The sequence below is a fragment of the Pygoscelis adeliae genome, unplaced genomic scaffold (assembly GCF_000699105.1).
Source record: "Pygoscelis adeliae isolate BGI_AS28 unplaced genomic scaffold, ASM69910v1 Scaffold105, whole genome shotgun sequence".
NCBI lineage: Eukaryota > Metazoa > Chordata > Aves > Sphenisciformes > Spheniscidae > Pygoscelis > Pygoscelis adeliae.
In genome coordinates this window covers 1,073,629-1,101,501 of record NW_008824807.1, presented here as the reverse complement: position 1 = coordinate 1,101,501, position 27,873 = coordinate 1,073,629, and the positions used below count along the sequence as shown (strand labels likewise).

The window sequence follows — 27,873 nt, the reverse complement described above, 5'->3', positions numbered from 1 at the left end:
CCCCCCCAATTCCACTGATTGCTTGAGATGCGAGTTAAACAACATCCCCCTAGCCGTTTAAACAAATCTAGACGTGCGTGGGTAAAGCACAGATTTAACTTCTATTCGTATTTACAATACTTTACAAGCTATATTAAATAAATACGGGCTCTGCTACGGCATCTTAAATATGTACAACATTATTTCTCAGTCGGATTTTACCAGATAGATGCGGGTCCTATCACAGTGGATGCGCTGACTGTAACACGTATCCCTGTGGTACCAGCTAGCAAGTACGATGACCAACCAGCCCTCAGAATAACAATTCCTAGCCAACGCAAGATACGTGCGGTAAATAATTTAATCCGTTCTAGCAAATTCAAGTCCTTAAATCTTAGTCTACAAGTAATTAGCTGTACACCGATAACTTCAGGTCTTCCTCATGGTAACCAATGTAGTAAATAGTCGGCCCTTCTGGAAGTACAGTGCTCCGTAGCTGAGGGGAGTGATACGTGATTAGTAAAAATAGTACTTCAGTTAAACTCCTTTATTTAGTGATATGTTTAAGTGGGTACTGGCTTTATCCACATAATCTGAAGAATTTAAGCACCAAAGAAGAACAACAGTCACACAAGATGATCAGTGTAGACAATATTTAGGCTTTCCTTTAGGTACAATGTTTTCAAGTAACAGAATCCAAAGCTGTGCAACAAAGATGACGAAGGGGATTAAATGTGCATCGTATTGGAAAGCCTGTTCCTGTTGTAAATGGCAGCATCTATTCCATACACTATTTGCAAAAGAATGGAATGTATTCTCATTTTTTAAGCTACTTTCATTGTACATAAATTGGATCAGATTCAGCCCTGGCTAGTTTAGAAAATACGTATTTTACCCCTCTCTGGCAGGAAAGATCATTTCCTACTACGGGAGATACATTCCCTGCGGAAAGCAGCTTGTAACTCAACCAGCAGTATCGCTGAAACACCCTGTGCGCCAAACATGCCTCAGGATTAATATTTCACCCAAGCATCTGGCCAAATCCAGATTTTCTCTCAGGCTTACTGACTTTGGGACTCAAATGAATACATTGCAGGCCACTGCGTATAAGGTGCAGCTACTTGGCAAATTCACACCCGGCGGCTTTCCGCTGCTGGGCTCTGTGCTACAAGATACACAAAATTTTGCCTGAATGTCACAAACACCATGATCGCTAGAGGTACCAAACCCGGTCTAGTCATCTTCACAAGCAGCAGAGCTCCCCTTCTACTGCCCAAAACATCCTCCAGGCAAGGACTGCGTCACATCCACAGGTTCACATAAAACGCTGCCGCTGCCCATCCTCTGCCTACTATGCAGTTATAGAAAGCAGAAGAGGCTTCAGACAGATATCAGTCTGGCATCCCTCGCAAGCACTAGGACTAGATTTTGTTTAAAACATAAGAAGCCTGTTCCAAAGTAACGTAGCGTATGCACTGGTCCCACACACTTGGAATCTGCCTGACAAAAAGTAACGTGCAAAAGGTATGTGCAACTGCACACGTAGCGTGTCGGTGTAATTACCAGAACCCTGCTCAGAAATCTGCACAGTCACAGGAGTAGCTGCTCATCTAAATGCTCCCATATGTAACCAGAGTAATCACAGGGGTATTTTGGATGCAGAACACTGGCCACCAACTCGAAAGTCCAAATACTAAGGTTTCCACACGATACAATGGTTTAAGAATCAAATGGCACCACACCTGGTTCGACGGTAAGAATCAAAGGGTATCACACCTAACAAGGGAAGAGATGCAAAGGTTAAACAGGAGATGAGAAGTCCACCTGCACTACGGAGCGAGACCCCAGACAGTGCGCACACGTGGCCTTTTTCACTTCCAGGATTCTGAACCATTTGAAAAAAAGATACATTTCACATCTATTTACAATATTACTGTGATACAACGCCTGATTGTGTAATATTATGGAAATATACGATGCCAGTACTGACCGTCCTCTGTCACGATAAGGCAGTACAGCTAGAAATTACTGAAAGCATCAAGCAAAGCTACTTGAACTGAGACACTGAAACTTTTCCCTTAAAGACTGGACAATATTCTGCTGATTGGGAGACGGTACTCTCCACAGGTAGTCGTTCAGTTTATCTGAATCACTATATGCAGTCAGATACGGGGTAAGCGTGTGTTTGCTGCTGGCGGACTTTGCAGGAGTACAAGAGACAGTTTTGCCGCAGAGCGTTTCAGAAGGAGCAGCGTCGGCATTACGCGGTTTAGGATCCGACTTCCTTGTTTGGTTCTGAGAAGTCTCCAAGTCAGATCCCTCATCTTCAGACTTTATTTCAACATAGTCATCATCATCCCCTTCTCCTTCTTCAGTATCTTTGAAATTAGAAAAATAGTTCTGAGTCGCCATCTGTGCTGTCAGCGGGGAGGCCCTGTTCACTCTCAGGACTTTTTGAGAATCCTGCAGAATCATATCTGAACAGTTTTCGGGGATCTGCTTTCTCGTATCAGGCCCCGTACATCCCGAAGCAATACCCGGTGTTTGATGGCTGTTGAATCGGAAGTTCCTATTTGAATGCAGCTTTTTCTTGTCCATTTCATTAGGATACATGATTGATTCTCCAGACCTGTTGACCACAATTGAGGAAGATGACTGCGACCTGCTGTATGCCTGTGGTTTTACATTGCTTACTCTTCTTCCAAGGGAGTTATAGATGTGATCTTGATGTAAATTTTCTTTGTTCGGTTGGCTTATAATGGCGCTCCACCTCTGCGCTGGGACGTGCAAACGGTTAGAAATCTGAAGGGAAGGCACCGAGCCTGCTGATGGCAACTGCCTTGAATTGCTTTTTGTACCAGCTTCTGTATACGAGCTCTTGGACTTTGGGTCTTGGGATTCAGGCCAGGGAGCAAAATCAGCCAGCTCACCGTTACTGTACGTAGAATGCAAAAGCCAATCTTCTGCTCTTGAGCATTCACTGGCAGCCTGGGAACGGGGAGGAGAGACAGCCACGGGTGTGGAAAACCTCCCGGCTGATGGCTCCTGAGGGGTGGCCCAGGCTTCCTTTTGGACCTTAGGGGAACTGTCTCTAAAGACGATTTGGTCATAAAGCTGGGAATATTCAGCTATTCTGGCACCTAGAAAGGAGAGAGAATTAACTTAGCAGAGACAAGCAATCCATTTGAATGAGTCGCGTGAAAATTTAAAAATCCCAAGACGCTTTGTATTCGTCAAGAGAAAAGTTTACAGCTGTGTCAATATCATCAGCGGAAGAGCCGTGCATTGCATTGCATTCCAGTACGTTGTATGGAAAAAAAGAAGCATAAAATGTCTTGCAACAGTGAACAGCCATGCAGGACGCAATGTAGCACACGGTTCCAATAATACGCTGCTTGTTTCATGTTAAATGGAAAAGAACATTCTGAAAATGGGCTGGTAAATAAGATATTTAGGGACTTTTATAAATATCACAAGGCGGCAAGAATGACACTCCAGTGCATGGAGTCCGCTGGCTCCATGTCTCCAATTTGTTTCAATTGACTATGGACAAAAATAGCTCCAAAGCTGTTGCAGATCCACGACTTTGCACATTCATTAGAAAGAGCAAGAAGACCACCTCTTTCTTATCTGACCCCATTCCTTATGCTTATAAGTGTGATTGTGGATGGTACCTGAGCAAATCTACGTGACTTGTTAGAAGGTGAACACACCTGGAAATACACCTTTTTGTCAAACTCTGAAGATCACACTATTAAAGGAGATAACTGCTTTTCTGTAAAGAGGCCAATAGTGCTTCAGGCGCAAGTTCTATTTCCAGCCTAAGCTGAATTGATCTTTCCTGACACTACCCCACTATTTATTCCCAATTTTATCAAGTAACAACAAGAATTTATTGCGATACAAAGGACTATTCATGTTAGAAGCACTCACAGAAAACTCATTTCAGTAGTAACACAGAAAATGCAATACTGATACTCAGCTAGTAAGGTGGGGAAAATTCATAATCTTCCAGTTCAGTACACAAATTTCATTGAAAGTTACTAAAAAATATATCTGTATAGAAATATTTTTGACGTACCGATAGCAGGACCGCCTTGTTTCTTCTCCTCCAGAATGGCAGCAAGATCTTTGTGTTTCAGTTTCTGTTGTCTGCTAGCTGGCTGTTCCTGCTCTGGACTTTTAACTTTCAAAAGCTGGTTAGCCTTCTTAATTTTTTGACTGTACTGCCTTGCCATCATAAAAACTCTGTTCTTTGTTTTATCCACTACAGCCAAGTCATTTTCCATGCCCTCTGTATGCGCATTGGACAGAACACTATTGGCAGATTCATATGGGCTGTCTACAAAAGGCATCTCACTGGAGAAGGAAGATCTGTTCAGACTCATAAAAGAGTTCTCCTTGCACGGTGTAGTGTCTTCAAGCCTGAGATTAGCCTCGCTTAAGGTGGCAGCTCTGGGCTTCACAGTTTTAGGGAAAATAGGAGTTTCTGGCAGAGAGAGAGTAGACAGTGAGTACTCTGCATCTTTACTCAGTTCAGGTGTACTACCAGCATGCAACCTTTCCTGCATATCATCTTTACAAACAGGAAAGGCTGCAAGGAGACGGTCTCTTGTCTTTTCCTCATTCTTCTTGATGTAGTTCTCCAGGTCATTCCAAATCTCATCTACCTCCTCTGAGAGTTTATCTGCTGCAGACTTATGGGAGAGTGAATCCGAGTTGGAGGAGCTATCTACTAAGCTCAAATAGTCATTGTCGACAGGAACACGATGGTAAGGACTTTCATCTTCACTGAACTGGAGACTCTCTTCAGAAACAAACTGCCGTAGATTGTCACAACATGCGAAGTCTTTTTCCAGGCCCAGAAAACTCCGCCTTTTAGAGCATTTTAAGGGGTCACATTTAAAATTCAATAGTGGTGTTTTGGGAAGCACTATGGTGTCATAGATGTTGTCTTCTACGATCCTGAGCTCATCCAAACTTGAAGTAGGTGCTTCTCTACTGAGTAGTATCTCATCCCTACTAGCACGAATGGAGGCTCTGTTTTGATTTGCTGTCCTCTTTTTGGAGGGTGAGTCCAAGCTGCTTTTGTTTTCAGCCTCGTAGAGAGAGTCTCTAGCAGATCTCTGGGGACCACGGTCTGTCTCCTCCCTTCTTGTCAGACCCATCAGCTTTAAGTCTTCATAGCTTATATTATCATAAACATGTTCAATATCATCAATGGTCAGCTCCTCTGAAGATTCGGGATACGCATTCATACTGCTCACCTCTGCTCTCTTCACTTCCCTTCGAGAACTGCGTTCCCCCGTTTTATACCTTGCACTGGCTGGACACGTGTTACTTTCACCAGCGCTACTGGCCCGCCTAACAATTTTGTGACGAGTGGGGCTGGAAGTCTCATTTTGATGCACTACCCCCAAGTGCCAGCTGCATGGCCGCCCAGAAGAACCCCTCCTTTCTCCACCAACAGCTGAACAAGTGTTGGATGTAGACACTGATGGTACAAACATCTGATAGTCGTCTTCGTCGTCTTCATTCTCGTAAGGCGGACGCCGGCTGGGAAACAATGCCTGCCTGATCTGATGGTCAGTCCAGATGTTTCTGACAGAGGTACTTCCTCCCAGGATATTCATGATTAGCGAGTTGCTCTGGGGTGTGTTGAATTGTCTAGGCGACTGTGGCTGTCTAGCTGTGCAGGAAAACGGAAGACCGGTATTCAACTGGGTTGACTCTTCATCTGAAGGGTCCTTGGAGCTCTGTGGAGATTTGAAATATGCAGGTAACATTAGCCTATCCCCTGCAATAATACAGCAATTCCCTCCATTCACTGAACTCCCATAGCACCAGCGTGTCCCACAGCATGGCGTCAGGTGGAGACGGGCAGGGTGAGCAGGCTCCTTGCTAGAGAGCCAGGGAGCCAAGGTGGCAACGCCAGATGACTTTGCCTCCTAATCCTTACCATGGCTCAGAGTTCACTCTTGGCATTTAATAACATCTTACTTCAAATACAAGACACTGGCTTATGTTAACGCATGAGTAATTAAAGGCAAGTTTGTTTGGCAGGAGTTAGATTAAACCTTTTATGCTAACTCTGCAGTTTCACAGTTGGATTAAGCTAATCTGACTCTGGGTTTGTGCCAAAAGTTTTGTTCTCCTCTCTTTCCCCTTGCCTATAACCCTAGCAGAAAGGTATGTTATGCTCTCTAGCACATGCCACTGAAAATTTCATTTTCTTTCTGGGGTGAGTTTTCATCCAGCTCAGCTAGCAGATCTAATTTACAGCAAGGCCACATGCCTGCTAATGCTAACATGAAGGATGCTGTAGATGTTTCTGGCCAGAGGTTGGGAAAGAGAGGGAAAGATAATTCCTTTTGGCTTAAGTTAATGCTGATTGGTTTGTTGGTTAGTTGTTTTTTTTTTTTTTCCCCTGCCCCAAAAAGAATAGTCTTTCATCATACAGATGAATATTTCAATTATATGAATATTAATACATGACATAAACAGAAGATGACTTATCTGTCTACCTAGGAAAAACACAGATTTCTTTGACGTATCTACGATGCACAGCAAAACAGAAGTAAAAAAAAAAATGTACCTGCATTTCACACTTGTTGAGATTAACACTTCTCCGTTTTTCAACATTTTCAGCAGCTTGACTATTAAGTCTTTTTCTTCCCCCTTTTGATTTCTGCAGTGAGTTTTGCTGCACTCCCTGCGATTTAAAAGAAAAGAGCAAGGGAGGGGTAATAAAATCTACAGTTCTTTGTAGTACAGTCTTGTTCAGAAGAATTACTAGCAGCTAGAACAGGCCAGGTATCCACACTGGGAGGACAAAATGCTCATGAGTAGCCAGAGCACTGCCACAAGAATGATTCAGAGCCTAGAAAACTTTCTTTACAATAACCAATTAAATGATATCAATCCATACAGCTTGTCAAAAGGGGTTGAAAGCAGAATCTGTGTATAAAAATATAGATGTAAAAGAATACATAGAAATTGGACAAGGGAAAGGGCTTAATCTCACAGCCAAAGTTACAACAGAAGAAGGTGGTCACACAAAAATTCAATTTTCAACATTCTTTTTGGTTTTAAAAAGGGGAGGGGATAGTGTCACTATCACTTGCGGTCTTGAAAGCCAGAAAGAGGTCTAAAATAAAAAATATGCTATCATCCAACTTCCCAGAAAAAAAAACCCAACAAACAGAAGACCAGAAAGTTACGTGTTGGGCAGTGTCCAAATTAACTCAGAGTGAAGGGCACGCATTGTGGGAAGGGGAGGAATCAGAGAAGGTATTGTTGCTACACCTAAGATTAAACACTAAGCTACTATTATACATTTTTATAGTGGTATTCTTTGGCACTTACTCATTCGAGGAAGAGGGAGAATTACAAGACACTGCACTACACTGATATGAGATACTATTTTATCAAAGGTTTACAATGCAAATAGTGTAATTTCAAAGAGGAAGTGTGCAGTAAGCTTCAAAAGAATTTCAATAATAGGTTTTGGATAATTCACAAAAATAAATGGACCACACAAGGATATGACCCCAGCATCAGCTAACCCAAACAAACTGAAAATCTAGGTTCTTTAATACAGACACATTTCAAAGCTGGGGTTTTAGTCCTTCAGAAGTACTACATATGTGTGGAAACATCATGCAGAGTGGGGAAAACTACCACCTGTGCAGTAGTAACAGATAAAGAACCGCATTTTCAGAAATCCTACTCACAACTTCTCCTATTAGAGTTCACACGTTCCTAGCTATTGCCAGCAGCTCACAGGTCAAGAAACATCACATCACATGTGGCAGTGCCTGAATCATTCATTTAATATTCAAGACCTTGCTTTTGAGACCTGAAGGCACCGTCTCTGCACGTGGTCTAAAAAGGTTTCTTTCACAGCATCAGCTGGAGAAGCAAGGAAAGGTCAGTTGTGCACAACAGGTAAAAGCAATAGCTTTTTGTCAGAACTAGGCTTGAGGACTGCAAAGGACTAAGTAAAATCTCTTTCAAGCAGTGGGGATTTCTTCCTCTGTATAGGGACTAATTTTACATCTTCTCTGTTAAAATGCAAGAGGGTGTTGTGTGAGGTCTAAATAAAAGTATTTCTAAAGAGAGGAAGTTGTAAACACTTGTAACATATTCCTGCCTCCTTGCTGTTTTACAGATCATTTTAATCCCTCTCCCATCCTCGCCAGGGAAAAAGGATTTTATTTTTTCCCTTCTTTTTCCTACCTGTTCAGACTCTTCTTCATCATCAGCATCAATCTGTTCCGTAGCAGAAGTCTGAAGATTTTCGTCCTGATCGCTGCTGTAGGCTGGCTCAATAGACTCTTGAAATTGGCTCTCCAGCACACTGGGTTCCAATGGAACCTTCTTCCTAGAATTCAGCAGGGCTTCATTTGATCCTAGTTTGGTGGCTTGAGATAATAGGGCTCCTTCAATACTGATCCGCTTAAAAAAACCACACAAAACTTTGATTAGAAGTTTATAGAGATTATATATTTTAGTAAGACACTGTTTTAACATCAGACTTAAAGGCAACATTTAAGCTACGTTGTTAGCTGCACTGAAATGAGATTTATAAAGAAATACATTTAAAAAATCAGTATTTTTCTATAGAATATTTAGAACTGAAAAAATATACGCAAAAACCCCCACCCCAATCATGGGCTTCAGTGTTATGGTATCCCAGTGAAGTCGTATCTAATGCACCCTGTCTGTAAATCTTCCACACATGCCCACTTTAAATTCCATCCCAAATAAAACCCTAGGACCTGAAATTCAACATGAGACTTTCAAACTGCACTGGGAACTTCATTACAAATTCTTACAGAAAACGTAAAAATTAGAAATGCTCATTTCCATCTGCGTAAGCTGTATCTGCTCTGTTTGGTCATATATCATGAGAGGGATATATATATCAGAATAAGCTGAAACTTTCCAGTCTTATTTAATAAGTGCAAAGACAATATGCTCCAAAGAATAAACACCACCTTTATACACAGCACTTCTGTGATTATAGTGGCATTTTTAAGTACCCTGTAGCATTAGTAATTGATTGTACTGTACTATAAAGTACAACAATATATGGATCAGTAATTTTTTCTTTATTAGATATTCCTGAAATAGTTAGCTGTATTTCTATTGCTTTCATTCTAGTAATCTTATTGGAGATGCTAAACAACATTTACGATTTTGTTTCTGTTCTTAAAATCAACACAACCAAGAAGATGCAGATTCTACAGTAAATACTGTACTCTAAGTCATTTGAATGTGTTAAAACAAGAAATATAAGAAATAGCTTACCTTCTGCATATCTGGACTTATATCTGAAAACAGAAAGAAATACTTCATCGTAAGTGAATAATCAAACCGGTGTCAGTCTATGCCCATTTTAATGCTACACTAATATTCCACTTACAAATTCCCAAAAGGGGCTTAAATGCAGCAGCAATTGAGCAAACCGACTATAGTGTCTCTGATAAAACAGAGACAGCATGAGCTTTACCACGGTTCCACTTGAGGTCCTGATTTTGCAACACTGATATGACATGAGTAACTACTCACAATGGCCAAGACTCTGCGTGTCCAGTTGCCAGTGGCTAGGATGTTTACAGGACCAGAACCCAAGTGTGAATAGCAGACACTAGATTTAAACACTAACATTTTGTTTTCTTTGCACACTTCCTCCTCCCTCCACAATGTATTTATGGAAAGTTATAGGAGAAAAGGATCCATCTTTACTTGTTCTACAAAGTACAGAAGCACTGGGTCAATAAACAGTAGACGAAGTAGCTTACCGTTTGACTTCAAAACTTTATGGACTCTAGATGAGGGTTCTGAAAAAGACAACATGTTTAAGCACTCCAGCATTCTGAAGAAAGATATCGGCATCTTGGCCAACCTTTTATAACACGGATACCAAAATTTAAGCTTCTGAGCCCATGTAGGGAAGCCTGATTTTCATTTCTTAATCACCCAATTTCGTCACAAAAAAGTATTTGTTGAAGTGTCAAACCTACAGCTGTTACCAAAGAACATACATGTTTCTTAATGCAGTAGCAGCTGCCCTCCATACAACAAGCCACACGTAAATTTTTATCCCATGTTAAGATTCCTGCTTTCAAAAGACTTGGTCATCTCTGTTACTGTTCTAAGTTGCTGGAGGTTTCCTATTAGAAATATGTACGAGGTACCAACGGCTTAGCAGGGCTTTAAAAGTGTAAGTAGCTGAACGTTACGTAGGAGGCCATTTGATCAGGATTTTGTATTATTCCTTTTACAGGCAAAGCAGCACCAATGCAATCCTTCGCCTCAGAAACGAAGGAAGATGCCTGAAAAGTAATTAAAATTTGATTGTTTTTCAGACACAAATGCTGCTGTATGGTAAATCACTACATCAATACTCTCACGAACCTTGTTTAAGTCATTCCCAATACACAACGTTACACACTCCAAACCGGAAAGATCTTTAAGTAGCTGAAGAGGGGAACACAGTGACTGCAATATGAAGTCACCCAACTACACAGACATTGGCAGTGGCTTCAAGAGGAAACTAACAGTGACTATGGATCTATGTTCGAGCTAGGAGGAAAAAAAGCCCCAAAGTTAGCATAACCACCTCTCAAATCTCTGTTATCCATAAGGCAGACATTACACTAAGTAAAGATAGTAATCATGTTTTGAAATAACAAGCCTATCATAATCAGGATGGAACCACTTCTGAGACTAATTTTTTTTTCTGGGGGGGGGGGGGAGGCGCAGCGGGGAGAAATATCAGATTTAAATAACGTGATTGGCTTCCTGCATATGCATTTTTTTATCTATTAGAAAGTACCAACTGTTCTTTATGCATCCACCATTAGGAATGTATATCCACGGAATAAATGCAAACAGCGGATAAAAAAAATCAAACAAACAACAACTGTTTAATAAGATGCTCCACCCATATCTGAGAGATACTGTGCCATGTTAAATCTGCATGAGTGCAGGTTAAAGACCAATTCCACGTGCCCAGCCTCACCCAACCCTAAACAGCCCTGCTTGTTTTTCCTTTTGTCATCTTGGTGTAGAGGAGTTTATTCACCTGATCTCCTTCTCACTCTGTGAGGAGCAGTGCCTTCTTTAGGCTGGTACGATGATTTCATTTCTCCCTCAGGGCTGTAGTGGAACCCCGGGTGATCTGTGGAACAAGCAGAGGCACAAGGAATAAGAGAGTGACAAGGGTCTCACTCCACACACCTCGACAGCTCTCTTCGGAGGCAGTGCCATCGTCCCTTTATGACTGATATAGTGGCACTTCATCAGAGCCTGAAGCAACACTGGCAAGATATGCTGCTGTACGGTAGCTGTTAACCACCCAGCCATGGAAACGATTTGCCTATTTAGTTGTGCCTTGCTCCAGATGGCTAACCCAGCAACATTTATCCACCATCATCATGTATGTTTGCCAGTTTCTCAGTCAGAGCCTTCCTCACCAATTCTCTACAACAACAAGTACATAAATAAATAACGAGCCTGCTTTACTCCAAGACTCCCTCAGCATTTATATCGTAGGACTATTGTTCTCATTTCCCTACGCTGCTAAGGATCACTGGCAACTTGAAGAGCTAACGCAGCTTGCACCAGCAAAGGCAGCAAGCAGAAGACGCAACAGCAGGGATCGTGCCAATGGGACTGCACGCGGAGCGCAGACAGGCAGCATCATGAGCGCTTTCTAATGCTGGCTCCTGGGACACACACAGGTAAACTCTTCAGACATAAGCACAAGCCTCACTGTCCTCCAGCTGCAGGTTTGCCAGCACGAAGAAGCCATAACACTTCATACTTCTTCAAGCTATGTTTGCTTATTGCTAGCCCTTCAGTGGGTACTAGCCAGGAGGAGTTTATGCTACAACACAGGAAAGATCATACATCTAGTCAGCATGGAGTAAGCAAAAGAGAGTGGCCAGTGTTTACAGAAGGTCTTATCTGCCTCCTCCTAGCTCATCATGAGATGTAACTTGTTGGTTGCAGATCAGTCAGCCCAATGCCTACAGAGCTCCACAGGATCTGCACGCAATTTTGGGTTTTCCAGCAAGGTCATAATTCAAGGAACATAAACCTGGCCTTCTTCCATCTCAGATGAAACCAACAGTTAAAGCCAAACTTTTGAAGATGGTTTTATTAATTTTTTAAAACAAAAGTGAAAAAGAACCAACTTACGTATGGCATCCATTTCTAGAATTGCCTGCTTGGCCTGAAAGAGAAAAAGTAACAAATGAAAAAGTTAAACTGTAAGTAGAAAGACAAATTACATTGCATATTACAGGTAGTAGTGAGTTTATATGTAAACAACAGCAAGTTTAATTTTTGAACTAATAAATATGGTTAGCAGCGTTATTTTCTGTCTTTCTCTGTGCGTTGGACACGTTACATAGGTGAAGAAGAATTTTGCTGGCAGGAGCTTACCAGAGCTTATCTGCAGGGCTTCACACAAAAACCTGTTGTTCACTGCACCCAGCATCTCCGCCTTGCCTGCCCACCTCCCTTCTGGCAGCGCAAGGGGAGGAGCGTGTACCTACGGCACCCGCTGGTGCGAGGAATTTCTGGAGGACATGGTGATGGCACATCTGACCGCAACGCTACTTTGGCTTCAAAGATAGGGGCTGCGCTGTGCTGAGATCATGCTGCACATGCTGGGTCTCCTCCATGGAGACTCAAACCTCCAGAGATCCCTCTGCAAGTCCCAGAATTTAGAGCCATCAATACGCGTCTCCATATTCTGCTGGGGTCGGCACAAAACTGGCCCTAGCATCTGGGAATCACATTTCTTTTGTGATTCACAGAACGTTTCCTCCCTAAAAATCAAATAGTTTAACTCTTATATTATTTTTCAACTCTGAAGTTGTTGGCGCAGAAAACGCTATCAACCTTGCTTCCTTTAAGAGTTTCCTTGAGGCACAGCTATTAAAAAAAAATAAAAATCATTATTTGGTTTAAGTAAGATTGAACCAGGATAAAAAGCGTCTCATGATTGCTTAAAATTTATCACCTTTTTTTAATAGGAAAAATAATCTGGATGTTTTATCAAGCATATCAGCTAATAAGTAAGAAAATAAACTAAACTAAAATATCCTATGTAACCTGCTTGCCCTTCTACAGGTGCAGTTCGATAATTTTCCACCAGGCGTCACACGTGGACTGGGCAGAGAGAAGTCTCATAACTAGCAACTACCCGTTTGTCCAAAAAAAAAAAAAATTACCAGACAACCTCAGAGATTTATTTGGTTAGAGTTTTCCTTTTTCAAGTGAAATTATTTCTCTGAGCAGAAAATAGCATTATATTTTTGGTTACACAATTTTTCCACAGATTAAAAAAAATATCCAGTAAGAAGTAAAAAAAAAAATCTTGATACGAAAGCTGAGATGATGCTGTAGTATTTTTTTTACAACCTAATAAACTGCAATGAGTATTTACACGGTAAGCATGGATACTAGCATAAACATTATATCTTTGATAAACTCTGCCAACAAAAAGATAAGAGAAGAATTAGCAATAGCAACTCCTAAGGCTTTTTTCTCCCATAATTCTCTTTTTGTTGAGCTGTTGAAAATGAGAGTTAGTACAGCACCATGTATGTCAGTCACAGGTAACATTTTTTAGCCATTACAGCATAAAACTCAGTTGAAAAAAATGTCAGGGAAACTGATCAGTGAAACTAATACTGGCAAAAAAAAAAGCAGTAAACTCAGTGGAAAAAAAAATCAGCAAAAAATCCTGCTTCCACATGAGACAGTGGTTTCTGTGTCATGGCAAGAGTTAACTAGGATTAACACCCTTTGAGAGGTGCAATATGTTACACTGGGAACACCACCTGGAGCTCTAAGACAGGATTTCATAAATAAAAGGACCAGGTTTCCCTACTCTAAGACATTACAGCTATGAATATGATATCAGTGCCTCATTTTCTCTGGCATAAAGCTTACTAGCTATCTCACCAAAAAGGGCCTAGATGTCCCAGCTAAGGATGCAGGATTCAGGATGGGTGTGTGTATTTGTAAAGCAAAGTGTGTGCTGCCAATGGCTTCACTGCTATGATATCTAACCAAGACAGATTAAAATTAGCTTGGTAATGTCTACACACGCTGCCATTAGCACACCTTGGTGTTGTGCAGACAGGCAGTATCAAGCTAAGGTATGCTCTTACAGTCAAGCTTTCTGACATTGCATCTCTGTTACTTGTGCCTTAGTGGGCAAATCCTAATATGGACAGCAATGCTGCTAACCCAGTTAAATTCTTCTACTCCTGTACCAAACACTGTAGATGCTTCTAGTGGAACTTTCCCATTAATTCTGAGGAATTTTTAAAGACCTAAGGAAACAACATGTTAATTAACCTCCCAGAGTCTAAACTTTCTGTAAATTGCCATGCAACTTGCAGCTAACAAGATTGCTTTAAGTGCTTTAAGTACACATACAATAAGGTGTTTTGTGGGTGTTCTTAATTTTTACCTTGGCAGGAATTTTAGCAGGATGATTTTCTAGAATTAACCTCTTCAAGTGAAGAATCCAAAGGCGCTTGTCTTGCTGTGACTTTGCCTGATAAAAAATTGTAGCACCATGAGAAAATGCATTACTGCGCTATGCAGGGTCAGGAATAGCATACAGTCATCAGTCAGGTTACCCGATGGGCAGGGAGGTTTCTGTCATACCTGCACAGTATGTTGCATCTTGGGATTTCTGTAGTGGAAGACGCTAAAGCTGAGCGGTTCCTTTGGTATTACTTCAACAAGCATCAGGTTCCCACACTGTAACAAAGAGAGGCAACAATGTGAATCATGGAGGAGTTTTGGGGAGACCTGGAGACAGCACATTACCACCTGCTCTCCGACATACCAGTATGTGAGCTTTGTATGCAAACATTTCATATCTCTTTTTTGTAATTAGCAGCAGCTTGTCAAAGAGGAACAACGTGCGCTCATTTTTGGCTCGCTGAATGCGAAATGTTCCTTCTAACACCAGCTCCCCGTAACTCGTGAGGTCTGGCCCTTTCCAGTTAGTGAGCAAACTCTGTATCTCCTGCAACAGATCAAAGAAGAACAACCAACATTCATTTCAGAGATCTTACTGAAATGAAGACTCAAACAATCTGCTGAGGTCATTCCCACTCTCCTATATAGTGTTCAGCATCGAACAGTGGAAAGTCACCATACACCAGTACCGAGGTTGCTAGGTTATGTGCAACATTGCAGTCAGGTGCTTGGAGGCCTATTGCTAAGCCCAGACCAAAACATGCCCTCCTGAGTACTGCTTACTGCCTCTGCATGGACCCCACAAAGAGCCCTGAGCTCCCTGGGGCAGCCTGTAATGAGAGCACAACCTCATCTCCCCGGACTTGCAGAGACGGAAAACAGTCTGTAATTCAGTCGTGAGTCTCTCTCATGCCTGCTCCCCTCTCCCCTCTATGTCCCTAACCAATCCCTCTTAACATTTCCCTCTCACCCTGGGTATCCTCCTGAAGTTTTGTGGTCCCCCACTGCCATGACCGTGTCCTGTAGGCCCATCACAGAAGACACTTCTGTGAGGTGTTCAGGTTGAAGAGATGTTTCTCAGAAGACTAAAGGACCAGAAGTGATTTGGTCAACAGATCGTTTGAAGATGAAGATTTTTTTTGTATTTTTAATGATTTGTATACATACCATAGCTATTTCTCACCTTATTTATTACTTAAGACAAAAAAAGGTTGGAGAAACATCTAAGAACATCTTCACAAGCCTGCGTCACTTAGCTATGACTATTCTTGTTTTCTCGAGTTGCTCGTTTTTTCTGTCAGTGGCAATGACATAGGACTTAAGCACGGACAGCAAATTCTAAAAGCAGACTAAACCTTAAGGAGGGAAATCTTTAAAAACAACCATTGGACTTTAAACCTGGCAGCATTAGCAAAGCAGGGACAGATTTCCTCATCCTAGGCTGGTCTCTCTAGGACATTACACTTTAATACAGCATTGAGCTAGAAAACATCTCAATACATTTGAAACACAAATGCAGCCTAGAGCATTCACAGGAAGAAAACCCCAAAGCAGCACACTTTGTTTTTTGTAACAGTCTTGTGTATAGCCCAATTTAAACATAACAAATGAAAAAAGTTGCATTTTATCAGATCTCTCCAGGAACTTGTAAATAAGTCAGGGTACAGCACAGGGATCAAGTCCACCACTGTTGAGGGAGACTTTGCGCAGGAACTGCTGTCGCAGTAGTTGCAGCATTACAGTCCGAATGGCAGTGTGATAGCCCACAGAAGACCTATCCGTATGGCTGCAGAAACAGATTTTATTTTTTTAAATGGTAACTATGAGCATAAACATTTTCTACAACCCCATACATTTGCCAGCTGAGTTCAATAAATTTAAAAAACCAAGCTTTTTTCCAAAAGCATTTAACCCTCTTTATTGAGGGTTATATGCCAAATATGACTGGTTATCATTACTCAGATTTATAGCAGACTGTTGTTAAAAGTCATTAGCATGCATTTCCAGCAACGTGTTGCAGAGGTTACACTGCTGCAAGCAAGATGTTATTAAATGTAACCCTATTCTCCCTACACATAAATGACAACAAAAACCCACCACAAAAAATGAGGGCCAATAAGTTGCATTTATGTTAAAAAGAAAAAAGGGTCAAAGAATAACATGATGTAGATTTCTGGAATGGTGTAAGCCTATTACTCCCTTTTATAAACTAAAAAAATCCCCCCAATTTTCTTAAAGCAATATAAATACTGCTGATGAAAATGTAACTTAAAATCAGGATTCACTGGGAAGTTTGAAACAGAACGAAAGATGTGTAAGAAGTCTACAAGAGCTTGCTCTTGATGCCAAAAGTTACTCAGGGCGTAGCTTTTGTTTTCTCCTCAAAATTTCTTCATTTGAAGCGAAGTTAACCTTTTTCCAACTGTCATTTTTCTAGGTTTATATTTTTCACAAAGCAACTGATAATGAGTCTTCAAAAGCCCAAGAGGAAAGTACTTAAACAAGAAGAAGCACAAGAAACGCCTCAAAACAAAATTAATCAGCACAAAGGGGAGAAATCGGAAACCACAGGGCTTCTGAACAAAGCCATGCCCTAGGGTTGTACAGCAGTGCTGTACAATTGAGGCAAAGGAAGAAAAAAAGTTATCTTAAGTTCCATATTACTGCAAAATAAATGCTTTACAGGATGCTGCTTGTAGGGTAGAGATGTCTGAGATTTTCCTGCAACAGCTATGACCATGGTTTCTAAGATCAAACAGCCACAGGCATACTCAACAGGAGTCTAAATTATGACTGACAAAGATTAAAAGAAAAGATAAACTAAAAAATGTTAATGGCATATATATTGACAAAAACAGCTCACAAACACCCATGAAACCTCTTTGGGAACTCACTTGGAGCCTGATGGCATGTTCATGTTTCCTCTTCATGTCATTTATATGCCATGCCACTCTCTGCATTGTATCTATGGCATCCAGCACCACATCATAGCCCTCAGTGTCCTTGTCAAGGTGGTTTTGTATTTCCTAAGCCGGGGGGGGGAAAAAAGTCCTGTTATTTCTAAATGAATTTTCCCAGCCGGACGCAATACTGGTTTTATGTGTACTATTTTGTCTTTGCATTGTGATCACTCAAATGCAACATTCCTGCCTTTGTTATTATTGCATGTTGTTATCAATTTGACTAACACAAGATGACTAACAAAGCCAAGCCTTTACGGTCAGTTTAGCAGCAACTATACTAGCAGCAGCCGACGTGAGCAGAGAGGCACAGAAAGAGAGTGCAGCATGCTGACAGGAGACCTTTTCAGCAGTGTTTAACGGCTTTCTTAAAACACGGAACATATCTACACACTTACAAAACCCTGATGGAATTACACTAGGCATTACTTTACAGTTGGAGAGCAGAAAAGCACCAGACATTTTAAATAAGGATCAGTGTCTTTACACTTCACTAGAACATGACTCTCTAATAGGAAACATATGTGGAAAACGTTAACAATAAAGCAGGAATTTCCGAAACTTGCTTAACTCAATTCACTGAATATGGAAAGAGTTCCCACTTCCTCAGTCATTCCTCTCCACAAAATTCTTACCAATCGGGGTGTTTATACGTATTTAGTCCTTCTTTCAACCACCCCCAGCATTGCAATGTGTGGAAAAATGCTGTTTTTCATTGGAACAAAAAATTTATGTACAAAAGTGTTTAATCATGACAAGAATCTTCCAAACAACTTGAGAATTACAGACCAGTTTTAAACAAAAAAAGCTAATTATTCGGATGCACAGACTGATTCAATGTGTCTGAAACGATTACCATAAATTCCCCACTCCAGATATATGCATATGCTGTGAAGTGACAGAGTCTCCATATGTAGAAATCAAACACCCCAAAAGAAAGAGCATTTAAGGAAACCCAGAACCTTTCTAACCATCCAGCCTTGTACCAGAAGCAGGAACTTTGACGTGCAGCAGCTCTACACTAAATACTTTCCTAATGGGTGCTTACCTGCAAAAGCAGGTGGTACTTGAGGATGCGCTGAACAGGTTTCAAGAGATAGGAGCCCAGGGGCAGAGAATGCTGCAGTGCTTCTTGCCGCTCTTTGAAGAACTTGGCCAGCGCCTTGTTCCTCATGCACTCTGTCAACACAGCCACCGACCTGGAAACATCAATACGTAGCTTTAAGACACACTATCTCCGTAAGTCTGTAGGTAAAGTCAAGCATTGTTTGTTTCTTCCCTTGTAAAAGAGGGCAGCAGGTTCCTAACGCAATCACTGCTGCTTCTGTTGGGTTTTTTTTTTTTTAAGTTATCTTGTGCATTCAGTTATGTTTTCCCTTGACATGCAACCAGTCTCTCTTACTGAGAATTATATATTTGGAGCACTGCAGAATAAGACCATCATTTTCTAATGGAGGATAATAGCAAAGAATGACAAGAACAGTCAAAACAAACTTTAGAGGAGCATATTTCATTTTTGTGTGGTTTTTTTTGGGGGGTGTGTTGTTTGTTTGTTTACAAAAAAGGTAAACTCTTTGACCCTTCCTGCAATTTGGGAGGGGGAGAAGCTGATATTTTTGTATAGACTGTAACTTGCATTACCTAAACTGGCCAAGGGACAAATGAAGAAAGGGAACCCAGAATTCCTACCTTGGGTAGTTGGTGCAGTACTGCGTATATACGTGGAAATCTTCACTCTGCATGGGGAGGAAAGGTTTACATACATTCAGATTTTGTCAAACTACCAGCTAACACGTGCGCAAGAAAAAGACAATAACAGCAAGACAACGCCTCCTCCAGTTCCTGATCAATGAATTCTCTACTTTCACTGTCATAGTCCTAACACTACCAGAGACCTATTCACTGAATTTTGGTTTTTTTTTTTGGGGGGGGGAGTTTTTTCCTTTACTTGAAGGAAAACCCAAGGAAACCTACACGGCGACAAAACAAGTGGGTTTGCAACAGAGCCTCCAAGGTCCTTTATGACAATCTATGCATCTTAAAAAACAAACAAACAAACAAACAAAAAACCCACCACCACACACACCTCCTTCAAACAACTGACTTGCGCATACCTAGTTTTTTGTGTGCTAAAGCACACACCTGCTTACTGGGAGAAGTATGTTTTGCAGGTTATGTTCGGTGTGCGATTTTCAAATAACTATAAATACTTTCACATTTGAGCACAGTCTAAGCGTGAAAATTAGAAGCCACAAAAGTGATTTTTTTTTTTTTTAAAGTGAATCATGACTCTGTGAAAGCAGACAGCTATTACCCAAACAAGCCGTAACTAGATTTAGGTGGGTTTCCACACTTGCCTGCCACAGTGAAACTGCCCACACTTAATGCTGACAAGCTTCTCAGAGCAAAAGCCTGGGTTCCATTTCTTTCCTCCTTGGCCTAAGATTTTTTTCTTAATCACCATCATTTAATTTCATGCAAGAACAGGTTTCCAGAAACCTGTGCTTTAAGTTCACATCTGCCTACCAACTTCTATCCCAAATAACACGCAACTTCTGCAGCTTGCTGGAGTCCTAAAGACTAAGAAAGCACTGCAGAAGGGCAAAGTGCTCCCGAAATCAATTACTTTTTCTTTCCTGAGCCCTAGACTGATAAAAAGCAATCCTCCGGTAGCAAACAAGACCCCAGTTTCCACTCAAAGCATCTTCAGAACGGTCTCTGGCATTCTGCAGCACAATAGCTGTGCTCTGCGAGGGGTCGTCTCCTAGGGGTGGTCGCTGGTGAATGGCAAGACCAAGTATCTGCCTTCACAGAAGGCAACAGTGCTCTGAGGAGCAACACCACTTAGGGAGAGGGCTGACGCAGGCTGTGGCTTTTGTTTCTCATTGTTGGGGTGGGTTTTTCTGGCCATTGATCAGAAGGAGCCAGTTCAGGCAGTACCCTTCCCCCTCTTGCAGGGGTAAAGCAGGTTGTGCCATTCATTTCTCCACTGAGCAGTGATTCATAAGGACCCCGTGTAAAGTAAGATGCCACTACACATGCATACAAGTCATTGCAATTCATTTCAGTATTTCTTGCCGGATTTCAATATTACCTGTTCTGAAAAAATAAATAAATAACTTGAGCAAACTTCTAATAACTGTTTCTCTAGGGGACTGTGATCCCCATTTACTCACTAGTGGCCTGTAAGCTTATTAAACTGCTCTTCTCTTAGAAACCAACAAAGCAACTAAATGTAGGCTTGATACAAACGATTTAGCTTGGTTTTTCATGCTTGGACTCATTTTGTTGTTGCAGCTAGTTTTTACGGCAGTGTACCTACGCCCCGCGTCCACACCCAGGGACAGCGAGCATGTGTCATAGCCTGCCCATGTCCACGCTTGGGACCTCCGGCACAGCTCCAAACCCTCTCCGCTCAAAACCAAAAGTTAACAAACCTCAGAGCGCTGCAGACATTACACTGTGTAAATTTCTATGGCAATCACTACCAAACTAGCTAGCACTCGTAGTAAGTCAGGGTGCTTAAGAGAGAGCATTAGGGTGAAATTCAGTATGATGAAATAAGGTGATTTATTTTATATATGTATATATTAATACACGGTTTTTGTTTAAGGGCTTTTTGGTATAAAAATTGTAATATATTCCCATGGCTACAATCACAGAACAATGCAATTTACAGAACTACTTCATAAGCAAAGTACAGAACATTTTTTGCCAATTTTTTTTTTAAATATCTATATATATTCTAGTCATAAATATAGTCACGATTGTTCTGCTTTTCAAACAAAAAAGAAAGGCATATCTGTTGTGAAGTTTTAACAAATTAAAGCATTATCTGTAAAACGCACAAGGCCAAACATTTCAGGGTTTCAGAGTGGACTGAGTGTACATTCCCCACAAAATCAAAAGCAAGTCTGAAATCCCCAGGAGCCTTGTCACACTCTTCCACTTTGGGTTTTGTTTTGGGTTTTTTGGGCAGATGGTGGGGTGTGGTTTGTTGTTTGGTTTTTGTTTGGGTTTTTGTTTTAACACAAGGTCAAAACTATTTTCAATGGGATTTTTGGTTTTCAAAGACTGTTAGTCTAGCTATTAACTGGAACAACTTGTATTTAAAAAAAAAAAATAGTTCCTTATGCCCTTAACACCTCTAAAAACTTTAAGAATGGTTTCACAACCATCCCTGCTTCCTGAACAGATAAGACTCCAAATTTCATACTGCACTTACATGTGTGCGTGCTTCATTGCACGACATCTCATTTCAACAAACGAAACCATCGGAGAGCATTTACTTTTACCAAGCTATGCGAGCATACTGCCAGTAGAAAGTCAATTACATATATTTTGCCTCCAGAATGAGATTGTTAAGTCATTCAAACTTAGGAAGCTGGCATGAATCAACACCTTGCTGAGGCATCAGCAGGATTCATGTGAACATGCTGGGAGAGCAGCCAAGAGAGCCGCTTCCAAGAGAGGCTCTTCCTAAGCCTGAGTACAGAAGCCGCACTACTCAGGACAGCCGTTCTCCCACCGCCTGCCTGGTTACCCAGCACCTCTGCATAGTCAGAGAAGGGACCTTCAGTTCACGGGCCCAGCTGGTCATCTCTACTTCACAGCAGACTCCTCAGAGCGAGCACTGTGTTACTGGGAGCATATCAGGGCACAAGCCCTGCAGGCTAAAGCCAGTGCTGTGAATTATGTTCAGAAGCAACAGAAAAGCCTGGACTAAGATGGATTTAATATATTTCTATCAATACTTCCACACCGCAAGCAAAACACCAACTATGCTCATCAGGATTTCTTTGGATGGTCTTATCCTTACCTAGCTTGAAAATAATTTTGTTCACCTCAACTGTCTTCAAACCAGATTAAAAAAAAAAAGATCTCTGCAGGAAGATTGGGATCGCTCCAGAGATCTTTTTTAATCTGGGGGTCCAAAGCTGGTGTGGTAAAGGGCACCAAAACTGAGACCCAAGCCAAGAGTTCATCCACACTGACTACAACTCACCCTGAAGAGCAAAGCCAAGCACAAGAAGATCCCAGCTATACTTAGCTCGTCCCCCGCTGCTGAATCAATTTACTGAGTGTCTCCTCCTCACGAAGTGAAGTGCCAAACACATGGCTACAGCCCCGATCTTCTCTCAACTCTTGGTACACTGTGCTTTTTTATAGCCATAAAAGGCACTTTAAAAGAAAATGGAGACTGAGAAAATGAGCTGAGTCAGAGCGTAAGCTGAAGCCAATTGTCTGGATGACCTCTTCATTAATGAGATGCTAGATTACCATAATTCTCCCTTTCCCCCTGGTTAAGCTGTTGGTGTGTCTTTCAGAAAACATATGTTCTGAATTTCTGGGGTGCTGAGTGAGAAGAGCAACGTGCCAGAATTAAGCTCTCCTTTACAGCAACTCACTTAAATGTAAACGTGTGGAATACTGAAGTCAATCTTGTAATTAACGTTGGCATCGTTACTATGAAAATGAAAGACTGAGCTGGCAAGAAAACATATAAACAAACTTTTATGTGAATAATTAAGCTATAGCTAAGCTTGCACTGGAACCCTTTTTTCAGCCTCCGATTACAGTTACCAGCAAAATGTCTCCAAGTCATTTAATGTACTAGAGTTAATACAGTTCCTCTAGACAAAGAGGCAGAACCAGAGCTGGTAGAAACTAAACTAGTACACCACTAACCTTTCTACCCTCAGTGGCAGGTTATTTCCGTGCAGCAGCCATCCCACACTGTTTAAACAAATACCCATCCATACCATCTGCATCTTGGGGTAGAAAGGTAAAGGCAGCAATTCATGACCAGACAGCAGGTTTTGAAAAAGCGTGCTTTTCTGCATTTGTGTGTATATTTGCCTGCGGTTATTAACCAATTAAAATATCTGGAAGCAGAGAGATTTCATACAATGTTGCAAGCTGTTATTAAATAGTTCTATTTAGATAAAATCATAGCTTTGCATGGTTATTTTATCTGTTAGCGAGTTTTACGTTACTGGCTAGTTTACACTAAAGACATCTTGCTGAAGTCTGTTAACAAATAAAAGCTGCCATTTTAGGAGCTATTTACTTTGGGCACTCAGCACAACAAATGTTAAGGTAAAGATTCAAATCCACAATTATGAGTTGTTGTTCAAAGTGCACTGATGTGATTTGATAATCCTTACTCTATTTCCCTTAAAAGTTGCAAGGCTGTTTACTGCTCAAGCATGAAAGCTATACACAGGAAACAGAGTGATGTATGATTGTGTGAGGGAAGTATAAAATGTTATACAGCAAATTTTATTGAGCAAAACCAAATAACAAAGTCAAGTTCAAAGAAACAGTCCATCAAATACGGCCCAAAACTAGACCTTACAAAATGAAGCTCCCTAGATGTTTTCACAAATATCAAACATTTTCATTCCAACAAGCTCCAGAGTTTAACCATAACTGTTCTGTTATACGTGCAAACCAACTTGTGTCATTTCCCATGAATCCTGAAGAAAGAAATGGCTATTATTTTATTCAATTACTGAGCTTCATGGAATGCAAAAAGTAAACACAGTACCTACAGTGAAAACTTGATTATACGTTTAAATCCCCAACAACTACGATATTCACAGCTGAACCAGTAGGGTGAAAAAAATGGCACTAGAGCCAGAGCTCGTGTGACCTAAGCACAGTTCCACTGGAAGTATTAAAGAAGCTCCAGTGGAGCTACATCCATTAGCTAACGCTGTGAGCTATGACTTCAGCATATTATCCCCGTGCTTAACTCACAGTAAAGATCTAGCACACTCGAAGCAATCAAACAATAAATGGCCAAAGTCCCGTAAGACTTGAAGGACTGCAAACTGCCAAAAAAGGCAGTTTTATTTCCACTATTCAATGCTGGGAAGATACAAGTAACCAAGAATGGACAACTGGAGTCTGTTAAGACAGTCAGCAGTTGCTGTAATGATATCTTCACGGCCAAAACCAGAACTGTGGGGTATTTTGGTATTGTTTAATTTTGCTTTTAAGTGTTTGCACTTGTCTGGATGAAGCTAAAAAATGCTTGTTAGGACTGCAATCTCTAGCAATTTCTGAGCCATCAGGCAGTTGCCTGCCAATAATACAAATGCTAAAAGCATTTGACAAGGGAACAAAAAGCACAAGCAATGATATGCAGATGGATTTTGGAACTAATGGCCAGAAAGTCTACCAGAAAACTCCTTTCAGCTGGCCAATATGAACGAGAGCGCAACTTTTTCCTGGACTTGCTATTATCACTTGCACCACCTCTGTTCCATGTCCCAGCCAGGAGTAGTCCCAGTGGTCCCAGCTATAAGAAAGCAATACAGCAGAAAGATCTACCAGCTCCAGATTGTGGTATCTGTAGATATCCTGCAGGCCTCACAATTGGCCTTCACTGCAAGGGCACTCTGCTGACTTACGCTCAGCTTCTTGTCCGCCAGGACCCCAGATCCTTCTTGCTAAGCTGTTTCCTAGTCAGCCGGACGCAGTGTGCACGTGGGGTTATTCCGTTCCAGAAGCAGGACTTTGCTCTTGCCCTTATCCCATTCTCTCTCCTTCAATTCAGTATAGGCTATTTGGAGCGATAACAACATGCCATAAACCCCATTGCAACGGGGCAAAAATACAACCTACTTTTGTAGTAGCAGTGGCAACACTAAGATCTCTCAGTGCTTACAAAAGGTCAATTGCTAGATAAATAACAGCTTTCTCAAACACAACTCAAGCAAGTGATCCAGTGAAATGGCAGCACTAAGCTGGTATCATCACTCCCCTTTCCGATAATATCCCTTGTGTCACAACAGTGCCCAAATAGAGTGGTCCAGTTAATGCTAAATCCTCATGTTAGACCTATTATATTGAATGCTTGGCGCTGGCAATACTGAGTTCACGACAAAACCTAAAACATGATGGTTTCGTGGGCTTTTTTGGTTTGGTGGTTTTTTGTTGGTTTTTTTGTTAGTTTGTTTTTTTAAACAGAGACAGGCAAACACCGCTATAGAGAGATTATCCACATTTAAACAACCACATGCCCCTCTTACGTTCCTCTTCCCCCAGAAATACTATGGAGATGGCATTATTTCTTAACACATTTGGGCTCTACAGATTCAAGGCAAATGTAGGTTCTCTGGTGAAGTCTGCAGTGAACTGCAGTCATCTGTAGCCCAAATTACTTCATCTCCTGTTGTCCTACTCATTATAGCCATTCCCCTTCTCCCTGACTGGCTCTCTGGGTTTCCTGTAATGAAAGACACCTACTTTCTTTCCCTGTATTTCTCCTGCACCTGACAACTTTTCCTTCTCCATACTTTTTGCCTTCAGAATTGCCCAATAGAATGAAGATGTCAGATCAATGTTCAGTATTTCAGACAGAATGAGATTTGAATTTTAAGGGTAGACTTTGGGACATCCCCTTTAATAAGAAAATTAAAGGTATGGCTGCTGGATTCACGAAAAAATGCATCTCAGAGGACAATACGGCCACAAGTATGTTAAGGTTATTGCCTTTTCTAAAAATGCAGCCAAGTTGTATTCTCTAGTTGTTTTTAACCTGACAAGGCATAACTGGAGTACCACTTGACCACCTATATTAAAAAAGGAGGAAAAAATGAATCCCTGTAATACTCCACAAAAAAAAAAAGATCTAAAAATGAACCCTAGATCAATAGTTCCACAGTTCCTATACACTTATTGAAGAAAATAACACATTTTTCTTGATTTTTTTAAAATGCAAATCAGAGCCATATCCCTATCACCTATATATTCCTTCCCTTTCCACAGATTTGCTAACTTTTCTGGGTGGAAGTCATGCAAGCTGCCAAAATTAGGTCTCACAAACTAATAAATTAATCTTATTCCCCCATATCACTCTGCAACTGGTGTTGTGCTGCCGACTCCTGCAGTAGCCACTTACCTTGGAAACAAAACAGTCTGCTATAGCTACAGGATCATTTTCACAGTTTTCCAAATCTTGCAGAAGTTCACTAAAACAAAGAACAGGAAAAGGAAAGACAATTATGGCATACCTTGGAATTGACACACCTGTATATTCGGAGCCAGACAGCACTTCAGTCATGGCAGTGATGCCCAAAGCACTTACAATGCAGGGAGTCCTAAAAAAGGAGCGAGAACCCCTTTGATGCTCCTCTTCCCCCTAGATGTATAGCCGCTGGGGTTTTTTTTTTTTGGAGGCAGAGGAGCACTTTAAGGAAATGGTATTCCCACATCCTTAAAAATTCAAGTCATCAAAATGACCATGGATGGCTGATCTCCTAAGCAAAGCTGAGCCCCTTCTTCAAACTGACAGCTCTTCTGCAATACTTATAGTGGTGTAGTCAGACGGTTGTGTAGCTTGTATAACAATGAACACAATTTCAAACTAACAAAATCTAAAAGATACTGAAGCACATGCCCTGTCCTAAAAAGACTTCGTATGTTCTAGGAGCTTTACTTGCCTGAGTGAGATAAGGAGCTGGTCTGAAAAACACAGATGAGAACCAGGGATGTATTACACATACAAGAAGAAAGGTAATAAGCTCACTCAGGAAAATTTGTCTACCTTTAGTGGGTCTCTTCACTGAAGAAAAATGGTTAGCCTGGAAAAAGTTTTCTGGAAGGGAATATATAAATTCTGCATGTATAAAAATAAAACCTTACTGAGAGGATTTTATATTTTTGACATGCCAAGCAGGAAATGAGCTCATTATAACAGAAGCAAAGCAATAAGGGAGCATGTTCACTGTTGTATGAAACTCAGTTCTCCAAAGCCAATTCAGTGAAAGAAAGAGTTCAAGCAGAAGAAGAAAACCTCAAAGGTCTCTCCTTGATCCAAAAAGTCTTTAGTCTTACTGAAAGATGTACTCAGAAAAACAAGAGAAGAAATTGAGTTTTCTGCCAAATTGTTCTCTGATAGAACTTTTCACCCCACTCATCAGATGATTTTCCATTTAGAGCTACTTTTCTCCCAGTTCACAGCTGGTTCCCTGACCAAGTTTTGCATAAGAGTTGCTAAGCCTGTAGCAAGAAAACTAACCTTTTCCCCATCTAAGCAGACACAATTTCCCAGTGTAAGTAAGAAAAGGAGTAAACCAGAAAAGTTTGCTGACTTGTTCTTTGCTTCTCTAATTACTGGAGGAAGGAAGGGGAGAAATCAGCAATCAGTCACAAGGAACAAAGACAAACAAGACCTTAGGTTTAGTGGTCACTAAGCCACTCTGTACAGCAATGATTTAACCTCCACACCTCAATTCCTCCCTTCATCAAAATGGGAATAAAAATATGACCCTTGCTTGATACCCCACACTTGCGAAGCTCCTTTACATCAGCAAAAGAAGCAAGCTATAGCAACGTTGACCATAATAATTAATTATAATGACTGACTCTGTTCCACACATGAGTTTTGGAAATAACATCCAAC

The 27,873-nt window shown here is 41.1% G+C and overlaps 1 protein-coding gene across 1 annotated transcript in view; it reads right to left on the bottom strand.

Annotated features, from left to right (window-relative positions):
- Positions 1–511: 511 nt before the first annotated feature.
- PLEKHG1 (pleckstrin homology domain containing, family G (with RhoGef domain) member 1) overlaps positions 512–27,873 on the bottom strand; it is a 50,666-nt gene continuing 23,304 nt past the window's right edge. The window contains exons 3-17 of the mRNA XM_009324135.1: positions 26,371–26,440; positions 19,149–19,195; positions 18,508–18,658; positions 17,394–17,525; positions 14,864–15,046; positions 14,680–14,775; positions 14,480–14,566; positions 12,190–12,223; positions 11,072–11,167; positions 9,786–9,824; positions 9,292–9,314; positions 8,218–8,436; positions 6,575–6,691; positions 4,061–5,735; positions 512–3,119 (exon numbers count right to left, since the gene is read on the bottom strand). Coding sequence (XP_009322410.1) covers positions 2,017–3,119; positions 4,061–5,735; positions 6,575–6,691; positions 8,218–8,436; positions 9,292–9,314; positions 9,786–9,824; positions 11,072–11,167; positions 12,190–12,223; positions 14,480–14,566; positions 14,680–14,775; positions 14,864–15,046; positions 17,394–17,525; positions 18,508–18,658; positions 19,149–19,195; positions 26,371–26,440 — 4,072 coding nt within the window. The 3' untranslated portion in view covers positions 512–2,016. The remainder of the gene's footprint in view (positions 3,120–4,060; positions 5,736–6,574; positions 6,692–8,217; positions 8,437–9,291; positions 9,315–9,785; positions 9,825–11,071; positions 11,168–12,189; positions 12,224–14,479; positions 14,567–14,679; positions 14,776–14,863; positions 15,047–17,393; positions 17,526–18,507; positions 18,659–19,148; positions 19,196–26,370; positions 26,441–27,873) is intronic.